This window comes from Gigantopelta aegis, chromosome 4, assembly GCF_016097555.1.
Source record: "Gigantopelta aegis isolate Gae_Host chromosome 4, Gae_host_genome, whole genome shotgun sequence".
Lineage (NCBI taxonomy): Eukaryota > Metazoa > Mollusca > Gastropoda > Neomphalida > Peltospiridae > Gigantopelta > Gigantopelta aegis.
Window position 1 is genome coordinate 9,982,400 of NC_054702.1, and position 19,041 is coordinate 10,001,440.

The window sequence follows — 19,041 nt, forward strand, 5'->3', positions numbered from 1 at the left end:
AAACTTGCAAACAGGATAGTATGTTTAAAATCTGCTAGATTTTGTTAAAACCACTGATCCACGGTTTTAGGCAGTGTAAAACTATTTGGATTATAACAGCTCTCTTACCCTTAACTTCCACTTTACTTGGCAAATTCAGATTGCTTTTGGTCGTCTGGTTTTTGTAGAAGATTAAAAATTAATTTTATGCCACAAAATCAAGCTGCATATCTTTGAACTTGTCAGCGACATTGAACACACATTCCTTTTCTTTTTAAAATAAAAGTGTGTGTTTTGCAGGAGTGATGAACCTGGACAGCGGGGTGGGGATCTATGCAGCAGACCCGGAGTCGTACACGGTGTTCGCCGAACTGTTTGACCCTGTCATCAAGGACTACCACAAGATCAAGTCGAGCGACGCCATCTCGCACCCAGAATCCAACTTCGGCAATATGGAGGACCTGGGATTTGGCGACCTTGACCCCGAGGGAGAGCTTATTATATCTACAAGAATCCGAGTGGCAAGGAGTCACAAGGAGTTTGCCTTCCCTCCAGTTCTAACAAAGGAGGTTAGTCGTTAATAACCACAGAAGTAACACGGTTTCTAAATGATTTGGGCAATAACATTTTATTTCACAGTGTCCAAATTAAGATAATTTGTTACCTTTATTGACTATTCTAGAAGAAAAAATGTAGTATGTTAACTGTTTAAACATCCTTAAACTTGTATGTAAAGCTTCCTCCATTAAATACATTTTGAATACAATATATGTACGTGTTAAATTCTTCCCTGGACTCTGTCACTGGTGATGTCAAAGGCTGGGCCCATAGTGGATACACTTGAACCTTAATTGGATATAAGCATGTAAAATGATAGTGAACATTCTAAAGTTTATTACACTTTTGTAAATTCCTTTTGTTTTAGGATTTGCCTATTTGTTTCACATTCGAGCACATTTTAAATTATGGAACCCATTTTACCACGTAACCTAACCCTATCGAAAAATAGCAACAGATTTTAATAAACACTACATCACGTATAACCACACTACAGGTATCAGTCTCGGCTTGGGACAGACCCCCCCCCCCCCCCCCCCCCCCCCCCCCACACACACACACACACATGCACCCGAAGAATCCACCTGTTGGTATGATTGTATAATTCATCGCACATGTATTAGTAGAGAAGAATCTACCATATAGCTACATCCTGCTTCATTTCTTTTAGAAAATAAATTGTTTTGAATTAAATGACTGTTTTATTAAATTACTGTTAAGTAAATATTAAATTATTTTAAATAACGTATTTCTGTTTACGTTTGCTTCGTTGTTATGACCCATTGACATCTGACCAGGGCATTGTCTGTTGGAATGTCCTGTTGAATACTGAGGTGTCCGATATGTAGGATTACACATGGACCATTTGGAGAAATGTAAGATCATGCAACAGAACATGGAGAGTATAAATTAGCAGTGCTGTGTATGATAATAGCGTGTGTGTGTTTCAGGACCGGATCAAGATGGAGAAGGTCTCGTCGGACGCCCTGAACACCCTGAGTGGTGGCCTTAAGGGCACGTACTACCCTCTGGCCGGCATGTCCAAGGAAACCCAGGACCAGCTCACAGAAGAACACTTCCTCTTTAACGATCATGACAGGTAACCGCTCATCTGTTTGTACATCACTTCCATTGAATAGGTGAAGACATCATCATCTTGTTGTACTTACTTTCTATCGATTAGGTAAAAAAACATTATTATCTTTTTGCACATTATTTTTGTCGACTAGGTTTAAATATCATCATCAACTAAGTGAAAACAAGGCACTTGACAACTATTACTTCATCAAAATAAGTGGATAATGGTCGTTCAGATTACTATGAGGTCACGACATATCAATCGACTCAGGTTAAACATTAAACAACACCCGACACACGTGGACCGGTTATTTTATAATAAATATGAAATACGAAATACAAAAAAGTATCAATCAAATTAAAACAGTGTTGTCATTATATAACAAATTATTTGTTCCTGTGAAGGACTTTAATTATAAAAAAAGAAGGAATTGTTAACTTGGTAAATGAGTCGTGCGGTAACCTATATTACCAGGTTCAGATGTTTTTCATTAAATATTTACATAAATTTGTATTGGATTTGGAAGTGGTCATTTAGATTACTGTGTAGCCTAAAAACATCCCTTACTAGGGTCAGCGACTTTAAAAATATATTATTTTAAAACATATTCACCATAATTATGGTGGTATTGAGCCCACATTCTTAGAGGAATGTCCTCATTAAACATTGCTGTCGTTGTTATCGCCAGGTTCCTGAAGGTGGCCGGCGGCTACAACGACTGGCCTACAGGGCGAGGCATCTTCTACAACGAGGACAAGACGTTCCTGGTGTGGGTGAACGAGGAGGACCACCTCAGACTGATCTCCATGCAGAAGGGAGGAGACATTGCCGCCATCTACACCCGGCTTGTCACGGTTAGTTACACTTCATAGGTGTTCGCATTATTGTCTGTCTATAGAATACTAAACGAGCTTGCCTGTCATACCATTTTATGAAATGAGTGAACAGTTTTGTTATGACAGGCAGTATTTTATTTATTACAAACCAATAGCAAATAATCCGCAACGCAGATGTAAGCAGATGTCGGGACATACTACACGTTATGTTTCTACGAACTGGGTCAGCAAGTGATCTACGTCACGCTCGCATCACGCCAATATTACACTAGTTAGAAATTGAATGATTATTATGACATGAGCAATATCTTACACTAGTGTGTAATACAGTAATGTTTCCATTGTTACAATGCTGATAAGTGGTAAATTTAAATGCAATGAACAACTTGAACTGGATGGGGCTTGTGGACGCCGGGGAGGAGACATATTTGACACCGGTCTCGGTGGCGCAGTGGTTTAGCCATCCGACTACAGGCTGGTAGGTACAGGGTTCGCAGCCTGGTACCGGTGTAAAAGGAACGCAGGTCCGTAGGATCTCGGTTCTTAGGAACAGTAGTCCTATCGGACGTCCATAGCTTAGGAACCATAGTCCTACCCTGGTTTATTTTTAAGTTGTTTTTATCCTAGGACTTGTATTCCTACCAGACTTAAATTCCTTCTGCAGCAGTGACAGAAATACTAGTCCGCAAATTAGATGTCCGTTTATTATACTCTGAAATTTGCACGAGCTGCTAGAAAGACACGAGAAAAAAAAGTGAGGTTTTGGCAGCCTTCCCTCATAGTGTGATGGATAAGTGTACGAGTCTGTTAAGATTATTGTGGGTTCAAATCTCTGTGTCAAAATATTATTTTTAAGTTCGAGTATCGACTTAATTATTTTTTACGTCATAGACTTGTGGATCAGATACTTGAGTGAATTTTTGTATATCTAAAAAACAATATATATATGAAAACTGGTAACTCCAAAAAACGTAACATTTGGTGAACAGGAAAAGACAGTTTATGTATATACCAACATAATTTTTAATAATATGTTTTATAAGTTTATATTTTGACGGTAAATCACAATCTGATTAATTGTGATTTTCTTAATCTTTGTCCGATCGGACTTCCATTCCTCGGAATTCTAGTCTGTGAGACTTGTATTCCTAGGAATTTAAGTCTGTGGGACGTGGATTCCGGGGAATGTAAGTCCGCGGGACTTTTATTCCTGGTACTCCTGGTCCACAGGAATTTCAATACTAGTATTCCTAGTCCTCTGGAATTTATTTCCGATATTTTGCTTATTTTATATACATGTATATATATGATTCCTGAAAATCCCTGAAATAAAACTTTGAAAACTATACTTAGTTCTAGTAGTTAGTACTAATAACTAGTACTATAATGACCAGTTAGGCTCTACTACATTGTAAATATAACAGGAATAATAAGCATGAAAAATTACCTTTTACTGATGAACAATCAAAAATAACATCAAAAGACTTGAAATTAATTATCACTGACTGTCTTATGGCAGTTTTGGCCATCATAAGCATAAGAGACGAGTTGGGGGAAAGGGTCTGTGTACTGTTATACCTGGCCGTTAAGAACATCATAAGCGTTCGAGACTGGGTTGAGGTGGGGTCGGGAGGGGGGGGGGGGGGTCACTCCCCCAGTGCTGGGGGGTCAATGGACACTTTCGGGCAAAATGAGCTGGCCTGAAATCTTCACCATGCATTTCCATTATTCTACTCACAATGTTAGTTGTAATCCATGTACAAATGCAGACTGATTTGTTTGGAATCCTATATAGCGTCTTGGTAGTAATGCGAATATAAATATACCTTGTGTTTCAGATTCGGACATTTTCGTTTCATTCGGGCAATAAAAATCAGCCTGTGTTGGTATATCAGATGGGCAAGTTATACTTATCTGCGAGTACTAATACATGCTTCGAATTATGGAAAATCTTTTCGAGTTACTTTTAAATGTTTAAACATTTATTAGTTGGAACAACACGCAATGAATAAAGACCTTGTTTTTGCTCGTGTAATAAGGTCAACAAAATGTGTACATACTCTTGCAAATGATATAAATGGAAAATATTGGAATAAATAGAAAATATATAAATAAAGAGAGGTGCCAGTATCCCAAGTTAATTAAATAAACCAGAAAGGAAACTGCTTTTCATTTTGTTTACATTTATAATTTATTTTTATATGTAACACTGGACTTAAATTTTGATTGTCCGACCCGGACTTAATATCCTTGCAGTCAGACCAGTATTTCTAAGGAACGTAAGTCCTAGGACTTGCATTCCTAGGTATAATAGACCTAGGACCTGCATTCCTAGGAGACTAAGTCCGGCCAGACAACTATTCCTACGGACTTGCATTCCGTTTACACCGGCTCCAACCCAGAGCGAGTTCTTAAGGGCTCAATGAGTAGGTGTAAGGCCGCTGCACCTTTTCTCTCTCACTAACCACTAACGACTAACCAACTAACAACTAGCCCACTGTCCTGGACAGACAGCCCAGATAACTGAGGCGTGTGCCCAGAACAGCGTGCTTGAAGCTTAATTGGATATGAGCAAAATAAGTTAAAAGGAAGAAAGAAAGACATCTTGACTGTCCAGTAGAAAACTAACAAGTCGTGGACGCCAAACGTTCATTAGGAATAATCCGGCTGAATTCAGAAAGAAATCTCTACCCGTAGTTTTATTTATTCGTTTTGCTTTGGGTTAGAGGTTTTTGTGGGGGTGGTTGTTGTTTTTAGAGGGATCCTCTTAAATCTGAAATTCGACAAACTTGCGGCAGATACAATACAGGTCAATATTGTATTAACACAAGCAGGAGTATACATTGAAGCCCATTTGATTCATTGGGTTCTAAAATGTGAAAAATAGTTGCGCTATTGGTTTCTATACAAAGACGTTTGATGTAAAATTGTTACAGGCCATAGATTTTCATACACGTGGCTTAATCTTTACAACTAAACAATAATTAATGTCGACCCTGGTTAAAATTAGCTCTGCAGTAATTCATAAGCCAATAATCTATTTATTGCTCCAACTAGAGTACACATTGATGTTGGTTATCCTATTTAGTCGGCTAACTCGGTGTCGGTTATTGATAAATGTCTTCGCTGTTTTAAAAAAGAGAGAAGAAATTCGCTTTCAGCAGGGTGATTTCGACTCCAGATACTCACCACTCACCCACCTACCTACCCTAGCACACGCGCCGAGTGTAAATATTTTTTTTTAGAAATGAACATTGGCATTACGCCACTCCAAGGCAACGGTTTATACGATTTTGAAATTGTGACTTGCTATTGATTAAGCATTTATTTTCTGTCATAATTAACATTCTTTATTGACCATCAGGCGATCAAGGAACTGGGCAACACTCTGACGTTCGCGCACGACGATCGCCTGGGTTTCGTGACGTTCTGCCCCAGTAACCTGGGAACGACCTTGCGAGCCTCCGTGCACATCAAGATTCCCCACCTGTCTGCCAGGAAGGACTTCAAGAACCTCTGTGAGAAGTACAAGTTGCAGGCTAGAGGTAAACAATCGGCTTCTTACAGAGGACTGATAACCAAAACTTGTCTTGTCAACTTTTGGCCAAAATCAGTGAAATCCACTAGGTCTCTTTTCTCTGGGGTTTTTTTTAATATATAATCGAAAAGAGTAGTCCATGAAGTGGCGACAGCGGGTTCCCTATCAATATCTGTGTGGTCCTTAACCATATGTCCGACGCCATATAACCGTAAATAAAATGTGTTGAGTGCGTCGTTAAATAAAACATTTCCTTCCTTCTTAATTAGTTTAACTTAAGGTGTGCATTTTGGCATGTTTCTGGGCGTCTTGGCGTTTGTATTAGCTCCAAATTAGCTTTATACGAAACAAAAACAGGTATGTACTTAAAACACTGCTTAGTTATACGAAACAAAAACAGGCATGTATCTTGGGTTAGTGTCTTTTAAACTAACAGATTCTAGTTTCAACCCGAGAAAATGGACTCTTTTAAGTTTGGTGTACCACAAACCTGTATGACACTTGGACAAAGTTACAACAGTGTCAAACAAAAGAGTCTGTGACGTTGAAACTGGGAAATACCTTTACTTCTCAGAGATACATGCCGTTTTTTAAATATAAAAAATACATTTTGTGGTGAGCAAATACATTTGGGATGTATGGAAATGGACGTAATATAACGTAATGTTGTATTTCGGTTATCAAAAACAGGCTCTAATCGTGAACAATATGCCGAGTTAGTGGTTTTAATGTTATGCATCTAACTTGCACTTACTTTGGTTTGACACCAGGTATTTGTGTTCTGGGGTGTCATTAAATATTCATTCATTCATTCATTCATTCATCCATTTATTCATCCATTTATTCATTCATTCATCCATTCATTCATTCATTCATCCATTCACCCATTCATTCATTCGTTCGTCTGACTTGCAGGAATCCACGGGGAGCACACGGAGAGCGAGGGGGGAGTCTACGACATCTCCAACAAACGACGACTCGGACTCACGGAAATAGATGCCGTCAAGGAGATGGTCACCGGAATCAAGGAGGTGATTCGTTTCGAGAAGGAGCTGGCTTCCGGCAAACACAAATCGTCGTCATGTGTCGTCATCTAATCCATCGTCGCACACTGGCGTTGACGGTTTTAGGCACTGGGGTTTTTTTTGGCATTACCCATAATTTGGAAGCTGTTGTTTCTTCAATACATTGATTGTACACTGTCATCAATGTTGTAGAAAAAATTACAGTAATATTTTCTACATTATATAGTCTCTGCGAATTCAGTTGCATTCACGTGTCGTGCATTTTCTGCAAGAAGCCTGCAGACGTCATATTTAACGCCATTGGTTGGCATGTTTTGGGGTTTTCATTGTGGATGTATTGGGTTTAATATGACTTGTACGGTATCCTTTAAGAATATGTTTTAACGAATGGCTGAATGGTTTTGTATAACTCATTGGATATGCTTCAGATATTTATTTCTTGTCAACATCACGAGTTTTTACCATCTTATGACCATCTTTTTGTATGGCATCGTTGTTTCTTGCAAATATGGAGGAATTTGGGGTATCATTTAGTACATTTTCAGAAAGGGAAGATATTATATTTGAAATGTTTGACGCCATCTTGGCCATGTTTGATTACTACTGGAACGTATTCAGTATCCCTTAAAGAGGGGGAATAACTCTATTTAAGAATATACTTGACTCAGTGGGCATTACGTTAGCCATATTTGATTACTACTTAAACTTCTGTGATTTAAGAGATTGTTCTGCTGTCACTGGCCGGGTATAGCGAGATTTTGTCACTACTTAAAAGAGTTAAATAGTTATAAAACCATTGTTCAGCTTAGATAATTAAATACTTTGAATCTTTAAACGCTTAGAATAGACAATTAAATTAGTTTTCTTCCTACGACGTGATATTCTGCTATACCTGTTTTACTGCTATGTGTAACGGAAGTGACATGCAAGTGCAATTTTCGCCATATCATTTCCCAGAAGGCAGGACGTTCTTGACCTATTTAGCAGTAATTAAAATGGCAACGAGATTTGTAAATGGCTTTCAAGCAAATGGCAATGTCCGTGAATAGTTAAAACTAACGAGTTTATTAATCTGAAAAAAATAAAATGTTATTCATAATCAAAACCAAATCACCGTATAAGGCAGTCTAATTGACATTTGGTATAATAGTGGTTGAATCCATGACTATCTATGTAGTGCCTCTTCTATATAACGACCACTCCGAGGAGATCCTTTACTGGACAATACATCCTTGATAGACGTCTCGGAGAGGACTGCCACTCCCAGACTAGTTTACTAAATCAAAACTAACATTGGACACAACTATTAAACCTGTAGTTCGTGTTTTGCGTTAATATATGTTGACAAATGGGCAAACAAGAGTGGGGCTTTAATACTACACTTAGAACATGTTAGTTTTGAAATATATAAAGAGTCAAATTGTGTCGCCTTATATATTACTTGTATGCCGAGTATAGTCTGTAGTTTGCCTTTGTTACATCGCAATAATAGATCAAAGGTTTCCGACGCAATGTACTCAACTGATGCAACATCGGTGAGTGCGTTTGTTTCAATAGCGTACGTAGAATGTACCAACTTGGTATGTATATTTAAAGTTTAATTTGTTTTACTCTTAATATGTTAAAATTTGTTACATCTAGCTTAAATGTCAGTTTATATACATTTTAAGTATTCAGTGAATATGTTGCTGTTTATGGTGATTCCTTTCCAGGTAACAATGCATGTAGATCACGGTTGTTTTTCACGCGTGAAATGACGTCACCGTATACAGTTAATTTACACATATTGTTGTACATTGTATAATATTAATGTAATTATGGTGCCAAAATAGACTAAGAGGACAGCTGCTTTTACAGAAATCCTATGACAAACAGTAAGGGTACATATTTTTTATATTTCGTCTTATGAATACAGTATTAAAATAAAATATATTGTCTTGTTGTCGGTTTTTTTTAAATATAGGTAACCAGTCTTTTGGTATAGGTAACCTTAAAAAGCAAGAATTAGTTATGTATGTATTGGCGTGATTTCTCTTAATATTGCATGGCCCACAGAGCAACTTAACTGTTTGCTTAGAGATTTCATTTGAACAGATTAGATATATTTTTGTTAATTGCAATTTTTTATTGTTATTGTTAGAGTTCAAGTGGTGTTGCGTGCACGTGTGCCAGGCATATATCATGGGCGTACGAGATTATTTAATAGGGGGTTGCTGGACTGCAAAATGTTGATCCGAATCAGTTCAGTGAAGAAAGATTCACCATCCGTTGATTCCGATTTGACCAATATAAAACTGTTACTCATTTCGAACCAAGTATTTGATTCATTCTGAACTACGGTTAATTGGGCTTTCATTTTTGTGGATGTCTCGATGGCTATGTGGTTCTGGTCCTGGAGCTAATTTCACAAAACATCGTAAGTTTACTTTTGCGACTAACAGTTATACACGTGTTTGGCATCGATTTCACGCAAAACATTCTATCTTCACGGAATATAGATCATTGTAAAGTTGAAAGAAAATGAAAGATGTATACATCAAACTATATTAGTTGTACTGTTAGTTTTAATGCAAATTGTGGTTTAACTGTAGATTTACGTTAACGTGCAAATTTAGGTTCACGATGTTTTGTGAAATTGGTTTTAGGACTTTAAAAAACAGTTCGAATCTTGCCAACTGACATTTTGTGTTTTTAAATATTCATTATAAAAAAAATAGTTTTTTGTAATTTGTTTGCCAAAATGATTCTATATTTGGCAGTAAGAGTGGGGACTTAGGAACCCCAGCCCCTTCGCCTTCGCCCCCCCCCCCCCCAACCTCGTACGTGTATGGTTCTGTAGTTTTTCTTTAAGCATATTAAGTGTCCTTCAATTGCACTGCCTATGTGCCTGTATAAACACTTTATACTGATCTTTTAATATTCATGAAAACATTCTGTTATTTTTATATCGTCATTGTTGAGTTATTTTCGTTTCAGTGTAATGTTTTGGAGAAATGTACGCAGTGTCTTAGCCAACTTACTTGGTAATGATAACATTGTAGTTGAATTGGAGTGTAACATTCAGTAACAAATAATGATCTGTTTGTATTATTTGTGTGCATGGATGATAGTAATTAGCAAGCCTCTATCTACACGAGAGTGGCATAGAGCGACAATCCCAGGAACATATCTTGGGGCTGTTTGCAGAGCGCCATCAACATTTTAATAATTGTTTTAGGATAAAAATGGCATGGTCTGTCTTCAGTCTTGCACAGCTGTAGTAACGCCTCTGGCAATGGGCAAACCTTGACCCAGTCTGCTTGATGCTTGCTTTAATTTTATTAAATACCCTTAAATTATTTGTGCACATTTTGGCAATGTAATTATCATAAACATAATGTTCAATAACTATTAGAATGTTCACTGGCACAATAAATAGTCCATTGGAAAGACATCTCTATTTTAGTTTGTTTGACGTCACCATCAATGATGATCCATCATAGCCATATTTCATTGCTGTTTAACGTTTAAAACGCATAGTGTTGTTGTTTCTCTGCTATGCTTTCGTTTTTGATGTGGTCTATACTTGTCAAAGTGTGCATTCAAGGGAAACAGCATAGGGAATATGTGTCTGCCTTGTCTCACTCCCCTGTCCAATTTCCCACCTACACTGTGTGCTCCAGTAGTAGAGGTGGTTTTTAAGACATGTTTACAACGGCGCTTTTTTAACGAATGTGAATATGTTGCATTATATATTGGGACCTATTCTTTCTTACATATTTTCACGACAATATTTTCACCTTATTTATAGGTTGTTATTAAAGATCATAATTCGGATATTGCCATTTAATACAGACTTGGTCGATAAATGTATCTATTATATATTATGGTGTTTTTGATGTTCATTACAAATGTGTTTTGCTGTTTTTAAATACAGTTAGCGCATTTTGGTTATCGCTCTAATCATATCGAATTCGCTGAAGAACTTTAAAATAATTTATAATGTTGCATCATATTTGATTGACTTAGGTCGTTTTTGATGTAAAGAATTTTTTTTAAAGTGGAATCCGTAAAATTATTTGACAAGACTTTTTAAACACATTCGTTTTCATTTTTCTTTTCGTGTAATGTTCTATGAAATATAGCAAACAAAACATTTATCAGTTCATTTGATTCGTATAATTAACTACAGTCTGTACATTTAATCAACTAGAAGAGACATAAAAGCATTGCTCAAGTAAAACTATCGTATTGTATTGGGAGATATCAGAAACTCTATTTATGCTCTGTTTTATATTCTGCAGTTTTCATTCTATCTACTGTCATGAACGTGCATTTGTAAACCCGATAGTGATTGGTCTAAGCGAAACACTACAGTGATTTCAATTGGGCGATCTATTTGGGTACGCTTTCTGTATGTGTTGTTTCTATTTGATGAACACTATCGTTTTGTAAGTTATTTGTAATCTTATATATACAATCAAGTATTAAACTATATACGAAGTCTTCCACGTTTTATATCGTGTTTTCTTTCTAATGACAACATAATATAGCTGGTCAGTCCTCGTTAGGTTGTGTATATGTGGAACTATATTTTGTGTCCTACACTCACCTGATGTGCCTATCGCGTGTTCATACGCGACACGTTCTTTTTTATATGCTATTGCAAAAGTATAAGAAGAAATATTCTCTAACAACAGACATCCTTATTTTATTTAAGGCGAACTTAATTTTAAGTTTGAGACGCCCAGCCATTTGAAGATTAATTTAACGTCAAGCATGTATAAGGCTACAGATCCGGAAATGTATCCGCGCAAGCAGCAGACACCTTTGAATTGGCAACTATGACTAAAGTTGACAGGGGAGCAGGGGAGAGCATGTAGTTTGTAAACATGTGTAACTTGTCTACATTGAAGTCCTTTTGTGGTAATTCCGGCCCATGCAAAAGCAGTGCCGTTTGTGTAAAATGGGTGTACCCCAGTCAGGTTTAGTGGGTGCGTTTGATCAAAATAATACCTTGGGAGAAAGCTTGACACAGGGGTTGGGTTTTTTTTATCAAGGTATGTTGCCATGGGACAGGCAAATGAGCATGAAAAAACAGGCCAACTGATATTAATAAAAGTGCTATAACCACTAATACTATAGGGAACATATAGCGTAAATAATTGTGGTGTGTGGCCATAGGTGTAGTTATCGACATTATAGAGAGTTTGGTTTGTTTTACGACACCACTAGAGCACATTAATTAATTAATCATCGGCTGTTGGATGTGTTAATTGAAGACATTTTACTAATGTAGCAAGGGATCTCTTGTATGCACTTTCCCACAGACAGGAAAACACACACCACGGCCTTTGTTCAGTTGTGATGTACTGGTTGGAACGAGACAAATCCAATCAGTTGAATGGATCCACCGAGGTTGTTCGATCCTGCTGCGACGTAAGCACCTCAAGGGATAGCATTAATATGTCAAGCCATAAATTGTTCTGCCTGTCTATCGTTTAAGAGTGACCACACGGCGGGTGGAGAGTGAATAGACTCCGGATTTATTCGGATTAATCTTTGCTTTAAAGAGGCTGAATGTAGGTCAGTGGTAGAGCACTCTCTCAGTTACGACGGGAGGCAGGATCGATCTTCCTTAGAGGACTCGGACATTTTTCACGTGGCATTTAATGCCTAACGACTGATAATCAAGGGAAATTGTATATAAAAGATCTCTTGTGTGTTCTATCAGCGTAGCCTATATGGTGGCAGCAGGTGTCATCTCTATGAACCAAATGTGAAACAATAACCAAATAGCTGTTGTGTTTAAAATATGCTGAGGTATCAAATATTGCTTTCCTTGTATTTTAAAGTCTCCTATTAGCAATACAGACTACCTTATTGACTTCAGATGACCTTAGTGATGAGATCGCTTCGTGGAACGGGGCTCTGGCCAATAGGAACCAGGGGATGGACGTGTGCCTCTCCCTCTCCCACTCGAGTAAAACATTTACGGGTTTTTCCCCACTACTCTATATAAATAAAGGGGCGGGACGTCACCCAGTGGTAAAGTGCTTGGTTGATGCGCGGTCGGTCTTGGATCGATCCCTGTCGGTAGGCCCATTGGGCTATTTTTCGTTTCAGCCAGTGCACCACGACTGGTATATCAAAGGTCGTGGTATGTGTTGTCCTGTCTGTGAGATGGTGCATATAAAAGATCCCTTGCTGCTAATCGAGAAGAGTAGTCCATGAAGTGGCGACAGTGGGTTTCCTCTCCCAGTGGTCCTTAATCATATATCTGACGCCATATAAATAAAATTTGTTGAGTGCGTCGTTAAGTAAAACATTTCCTTAGACCTATATAAATAAAGAAACAAATCTGGCTTGTGCTCCCCACTAAGCCTGTAGCTGTCTCCTTAGAGACTGCGCCCCCCCCCCCCCCCCCATTTTTTTTTTTTAAATCAACAAACAAAAAAACAACATCAGATATCGTCCCTGTGGGCCTGCAGACTTTGGGCCAAATTTACAAAGCTCTCTTGAATTGGACTCCTCGTGTCCAGGAATGCTACATAAGTGATAATGCAAACGCCTTAATAAATGTAGCATAACATGTATTATTTTGTTAGCACACATGACCGTCTTGCTATGTTTGTTGAAAAGAGGTCAGCCATACGCCCCGAGTCCAGCATTATTAGTGGATTTTATTTGTCGTCTTGACCAGTGACCTGAATTCCATTTATCATCAGTGATTGGTGGACTGGAAAGAGCCATATTGAGTAAATATATAAGAAAATTAATCTTCGTTGTACGCATCTCATGCGTTATGAAGATTCATTCCATAAGTGTACTATTTTTTAATGTCAACCTGTTAACTAATATAACTTTTGCATGATAATGTTGACATTTTATTTTAACCCGTGCAAACACCTTAATGGCGAAACCTTGGCTGTTAGTGAGATCTTGGTTTTGTATAAATAAGACAAAAGTAAAGATATGAGTTAATTTCACACTCGAAATGTTCCGAATCGCTAAGCTTAACTCAACAAAATGACTTTTGATTTGAATAGCGCGATTTGGGATCGGATTGCTATACGGTCAGCAGCTATGACGAAAACTGGTCTTCCCACGCCACGTTCCGTTCCGTCTGTTTCATAATGCACTGACAAGGCCAGCACGCCAGACAAATGGTGAATTAACGAGGCGCTTAATATAAGAAAAATCAATTGCAATAGAAGCAGAAAATTAAAGCAAATATTAATCCTCTGACCCAAAACCCCTGGGAGGGTGAAAAACGTCTGATATCTATTCCGCTGACCGCACCAGAATTCTGTTTCGCCCGTTAGACCTTGTATAAACCAACAGCTATGATATCAGAATGCATTTTTCCTATTATAAACCCTCGCTTCAGTCTCTAAGAAGAATTTACTTTTCTCGTCCCTTGGAAATATTCGTCAATTGCAACGTCTGAATAAATAATCTCCATTTTCCAAACAGGTGAATTTCGCGATCCCGTTTGTTTGCAAATGTTGCGTCGATAATCTAAGTTTGAAAGGAGCCAGTTAAAAGAATTACGGCTCGGAGCTCGAAATCCGGTACATGATATACATTTTACGTTATCAATTAACGGGAAATTCCCTCCGCTCCAACTTTGATTACGTGACGTCATTTCCGTTTAGCGCCCGCTGGCGCAGTGTTTTCATTCAGTTATGGAACGTTATTGACAAAAGAATATTGAACAATATTGCGTATTTGCTAGAGATATGAGCGTGGTTTGTAAGGTATTTGCCGATTAGTTCGTCTCTTTGAAATTTGACCATAAATAGCGGTCCTGATTAATTAATGGGCACATTCGAAATGTATTTTTACGTTTTATTACTGTGATGTGTGTTCACATGCGTGTGGTAGTAATGTTGTCGCGATACATCTGAACGACAAAACCGTATTGCCTGATCAAAATCGTACCTCTGCACAAGGGAAGAGTCCAAAGTATATTAGGCGAAGTCGTGATTGTTTCTATGATCCGCTACCAGATGCTCGTCCTTAGGAGGACCGTCAGGCATTTTCTTATACTTATTTGTAATTTACTTTAGTGCTGCTACACCCCCACTCCCACCCCTGCAAAGGACTACTGTTTCATATTGGGGCATACCACCAAATCATATCCCATAGACCAGGCACAGCGGAGCAACCCTCCCCCTCAAAACAAAAATCTGAATAAAAAATATTATTGGTAGTAGATTGGCAGACATAAATTATACTTGCATAATACAAGGAATTGCATTTAAGGATATTTAGTTTTCAAAATGTTAGGGGTAAGCATACCCTCGAACCCCCTAGAAACTTTACTTTGCGCTCTGGATCTCATTTAGCCCAAATGTTTGACATCCAATAGTCGATGATTAATAAATCAATGTTCTCTAGTGATGTCGGTAGACAAAACAAACTTCATGTGTCAGAATTACAAAATGTTTGACATCCAGTAGCCGATGGTAAATAAATTATTGTGCTCTAATGGCGTCGTTAAATATTATAAATGGTCGTAGGATCAAAGCCCCTCGGTGGACCCCTCCTCTAGTTGTTTTATTTATGTCCCAGTCAAGCCGCAAAAACTGACATCAAAAGCCGTGGTATGTGCCGCCCTGTATACGTGGAAATGCATTAAATATATCCTTTGCTGCTTACGGAAACATGTAACAAAATTATCAAATATTCGTTATCCAATAGTTGATGATTAAAATAGAGCAATGTGCTCCAGTGGTATCGTTAAACAAAACAAATTTTAACCTGTTTACTTGTGTATTATGCACAGATGGAGAACGTTTGTTTTGTTTAACGACAGCACCACATCACATTAATTTATCGGCTGTTTGATGTCAAACAGTTGGTAATTCTGACATAGTCTTAGAGAGGAAACCCGCTACATTTTTCCATTAGTAGCAAGGGATCTTTTATATGCACAGACAGGAGAGCACATATCACGGCCTTTGATATACCAGTCGTGGAGCACTGGCTGGAACACAGATGGAGATGCTATTTGGTATAGGGGCTGCAATGCAAATGTCAAAACACTCGGCCGGATCCAGGAGATATTGGGGGGGGGGGGGGGGGGAGTGGGGGGGCAGACTAAAGACAAAAAGGGCACTGGACCAACTCGTGAAAAGGGCAACCCAATGAAAAATTTTAAAAAGAAAAGAAAAAAAGAGGGACTTGAATATATTTAGCGGGGACGGCTCCCCCTGGTTCCCTCCCCTTGGACATGCCTCTGAGTAAAATGGATGTAATTTCTATTTTCAACATTATCTTCCTGCTCCGATTTCTAATTTGTTTCGCCTACACTAAATATGTTCCTAGGTTATTCACTTCTTTACCAGTGGTTAATAACCGTCTAAAACGCTGGACCGCTTATATTAATACATTTTTATATACTTATTACGCAAATCTTTACGCGGTGGGCAAACTGTGGTCTTCAATATGTATTACGGGGTGTGAAGTGTTTTATTGTTAATTCAGTAGGTTGCTGTCGAGCTCTCACAGCTATTACATGACGACGGGCATACTACACAAACATATTTCTAATATACAAAAATGACAGTGTTTGTACTTTCGATAAACCAAAACCTGTCAGTATTGAAAAGTGTAAACATTTTCTATGTACCTGTATATATGATCAGATTCTCGTTGAAACAAATTCATGGGCGAATTTGGCATTTGTTTTCTAGGAAAGGGGTGCAAGTTTAAAAAGGAGAACACACACACTCCAAAATACGTTAGGACGCCTTGCCCAGAAACACCCAAGTGACAAAGACAGTATTCAACTGATCAAAATAAATAAATGCAAACCGACCTCGGTAGTGTCGTGGTTAAGCCATCGGAGATAAGGCTGGTAGGTGCTGGGTTCGCAGCCCGGCACCAGCTCCTATTTAGAGCAAGGTGTTACGACTCAGTGGGTAAATGGGTAGGTGTAAGACCACTACACCCTCTTCTCTCTCATTAGCCACTAACCTCTAACCATTAACAACTAACCCACTGTCCTGGACAGACAGCTGAGATAGCTGAGGTGTGTGCTTAGGACAGCGTACTTGAACCTTTGTCGCATATAAGTATGAAAATAAGTTGAAATGAAATGAATAAATGCGTTAAAATAAATGTATATTGTCCATTATGTGTAATACTTCCATGTAAAAACAGTGTTTATACAATCCAACTGTTCACCATCCTGTCACATATGTATATACATGTATATTGTCCATTATGTGTAATACTTCCATGTAAAACAGTGTTTATACAATCCAACTGTTCACCATCCTGTCACATATGTATATACATGTATATTGTCCATTATGTGTAATACTTCCATGCAAAACAGTGTTTATACAATCCAACTGTTCACCATCCTGTCACATATGTATATACATGTATATTATTATATATAACAATATAATTAGTTTGGTATTATCTTCATATGCCGTTGCTGAACGGCCAGAGTGAAATAAACTGTTCTGTTGTATTCATCCGTTAAAGGGGTGGGACATAGCTCAGTGGTAGGCTACAGCGCTCGCTTGATGCGCGATTGCTCTAGGATCGATTCCCGTCGGTGGGCCCATTGGGATATTTCTCGTTCCAGCCAGTGCTCTACAATTGGTGTAACAGAGGCCGTGGTATGTATTATCCTGTATGTGAAATGATGCATATAAAAGATCCCTTACTGCTAATCGAAAAGAGTAGCCCGTGAAGTGGCGACAGCGGGTTTCCTCTCTCGATATCTGAGTGGTCCTTAACCATATGTCCGACGTCATATAACCGTAAATAAAATGTATCGTTAAATAAAGCATTTCCTTCCTTCCTTCCTTCATCCGTTAAAGGGGCTATATCAAAGTATATGTGTGTGTGTGTGTATATATATATATATATATATATGTATATGTATATGTATATATATATATATATATATAACACGTGGCGACAGTGCAATGTCCTCTTACAGAGAACTCGGCGACAGTGTAATGTCCTCTCATAGTGAACACGGCGACAGTGTAATGTTCTCTTATAGAGAACACGGCGACAGTGTAATGTTCTCTTATAGAGAACACGGCGACAGTGTAATGTCCTCTCATAGAGAACACGGCGACAGTGTAATGTCCTCTCATAGAGAACACGGCGACAGTGTAATGTCCTCTTATAGAGAACACGGCGACAGTGTAATGTCCTCTTATAGAGAACACGCAGACAGTGTAATGTTCTGTTATATAAAGAACTCGGCAACAGTGTATGTCCTATTGTAACGCATGTGGGGACAGTGTTATGTTCTATTGTAAGACAGCAGCGACAGTGTAATGGTATATTGTAGGACATGCGGCGAGAGTGTAATGGTATATTGTAGGACATGCGGCGACAGTGTAATGTTCTATTGTAGGACATGCGCCGATAGTGTAATGTCCTATTGTAGGATATGCGGCGACAGTGTAATGTCCTATTGTAAGACATGCGGCGACAGTGTAATGGTATATTGTAGGACATGCGGCGACAGTGTAATGGTATATTGTAGGATATGCGGCGACAGTGTAATGGTATATTGTAGGACATGCGGTGACAGTGTAATGTCCTATTGTAGGACATGCGGTGACAGTGTAATGTCCTCTAACAGGGCATGCGGCGGCGGTGGAACAACTGTAACCCGCCAGTATGGAATTCCGTGATAGGTCTGTCCAAGATCGATTTATCCATGTCATACTGATTACTCTATTCATATTTTTTTCTTTTCTGCCATAATGCCAATCCAATACCAACATCGGCGAATCTTTTCACTGGATTATCGGGCAAGGCTTGGCTGGATTCCTTCTATTGTCACCAAATGTCAAAGTCCATTAAAGCAGTAAATGTTCCGAAACAGTTCTAATTAGTGGTCCGCCGGAGTCGAGCGAAACGTTTGCGACTGGCCGACTCAACATTATTTAGTTTCGATCCCACCTCCCCTCCGCTGTCAACAGTCGGCCGTTAATTGATGACGTACCGGAAACGGAAGCCCGCCGTCGAAAGCTATTGCTGTGTGCCAAATAGCGCTGTACA

General features: G+C 38.5%; 1 protein-coding gene across 1 annotated transcript in view; it reads left to right on the forward strand.

The window, feature by feature from the left end:
* LOC121372641 (taurocyamine kinase-like) overlaps positions 1 to 11,501 on the forward strand; it is a 79,278-nt gene extending 67,777 nt beyond the window's left edge. Inside the window, exons 8-12 of the mRNA XM_041499081.1 lie at positions 280 to 548; positions 1,488 to 1,636; positions 2,304 to 2,469; positions 5,816 to 5,996; positions 6,905 to 11,501. Coding sequence (XP_041355015.1) covers positions 280 to 548; positions 1,488 to 1,636; positions 2,304 to 2,469; positions 5,816 to 5,996; positions 6,905 to 7,086 — 947 coding nt within the window. The 3' untranslated portion in view covers positions 7,087 to 11,501. The remainder of the gene's footprint in view (positions 1 to 279; positions 549 to 1,487; positions 1,637 to 2,303; positions 2,470 to 5,815; positions 5,997 to 6,904) is intronic.
* The last annotated feature ends 7,540 nt before the right edge of the window (positions 11,502 to 19,041 follow it).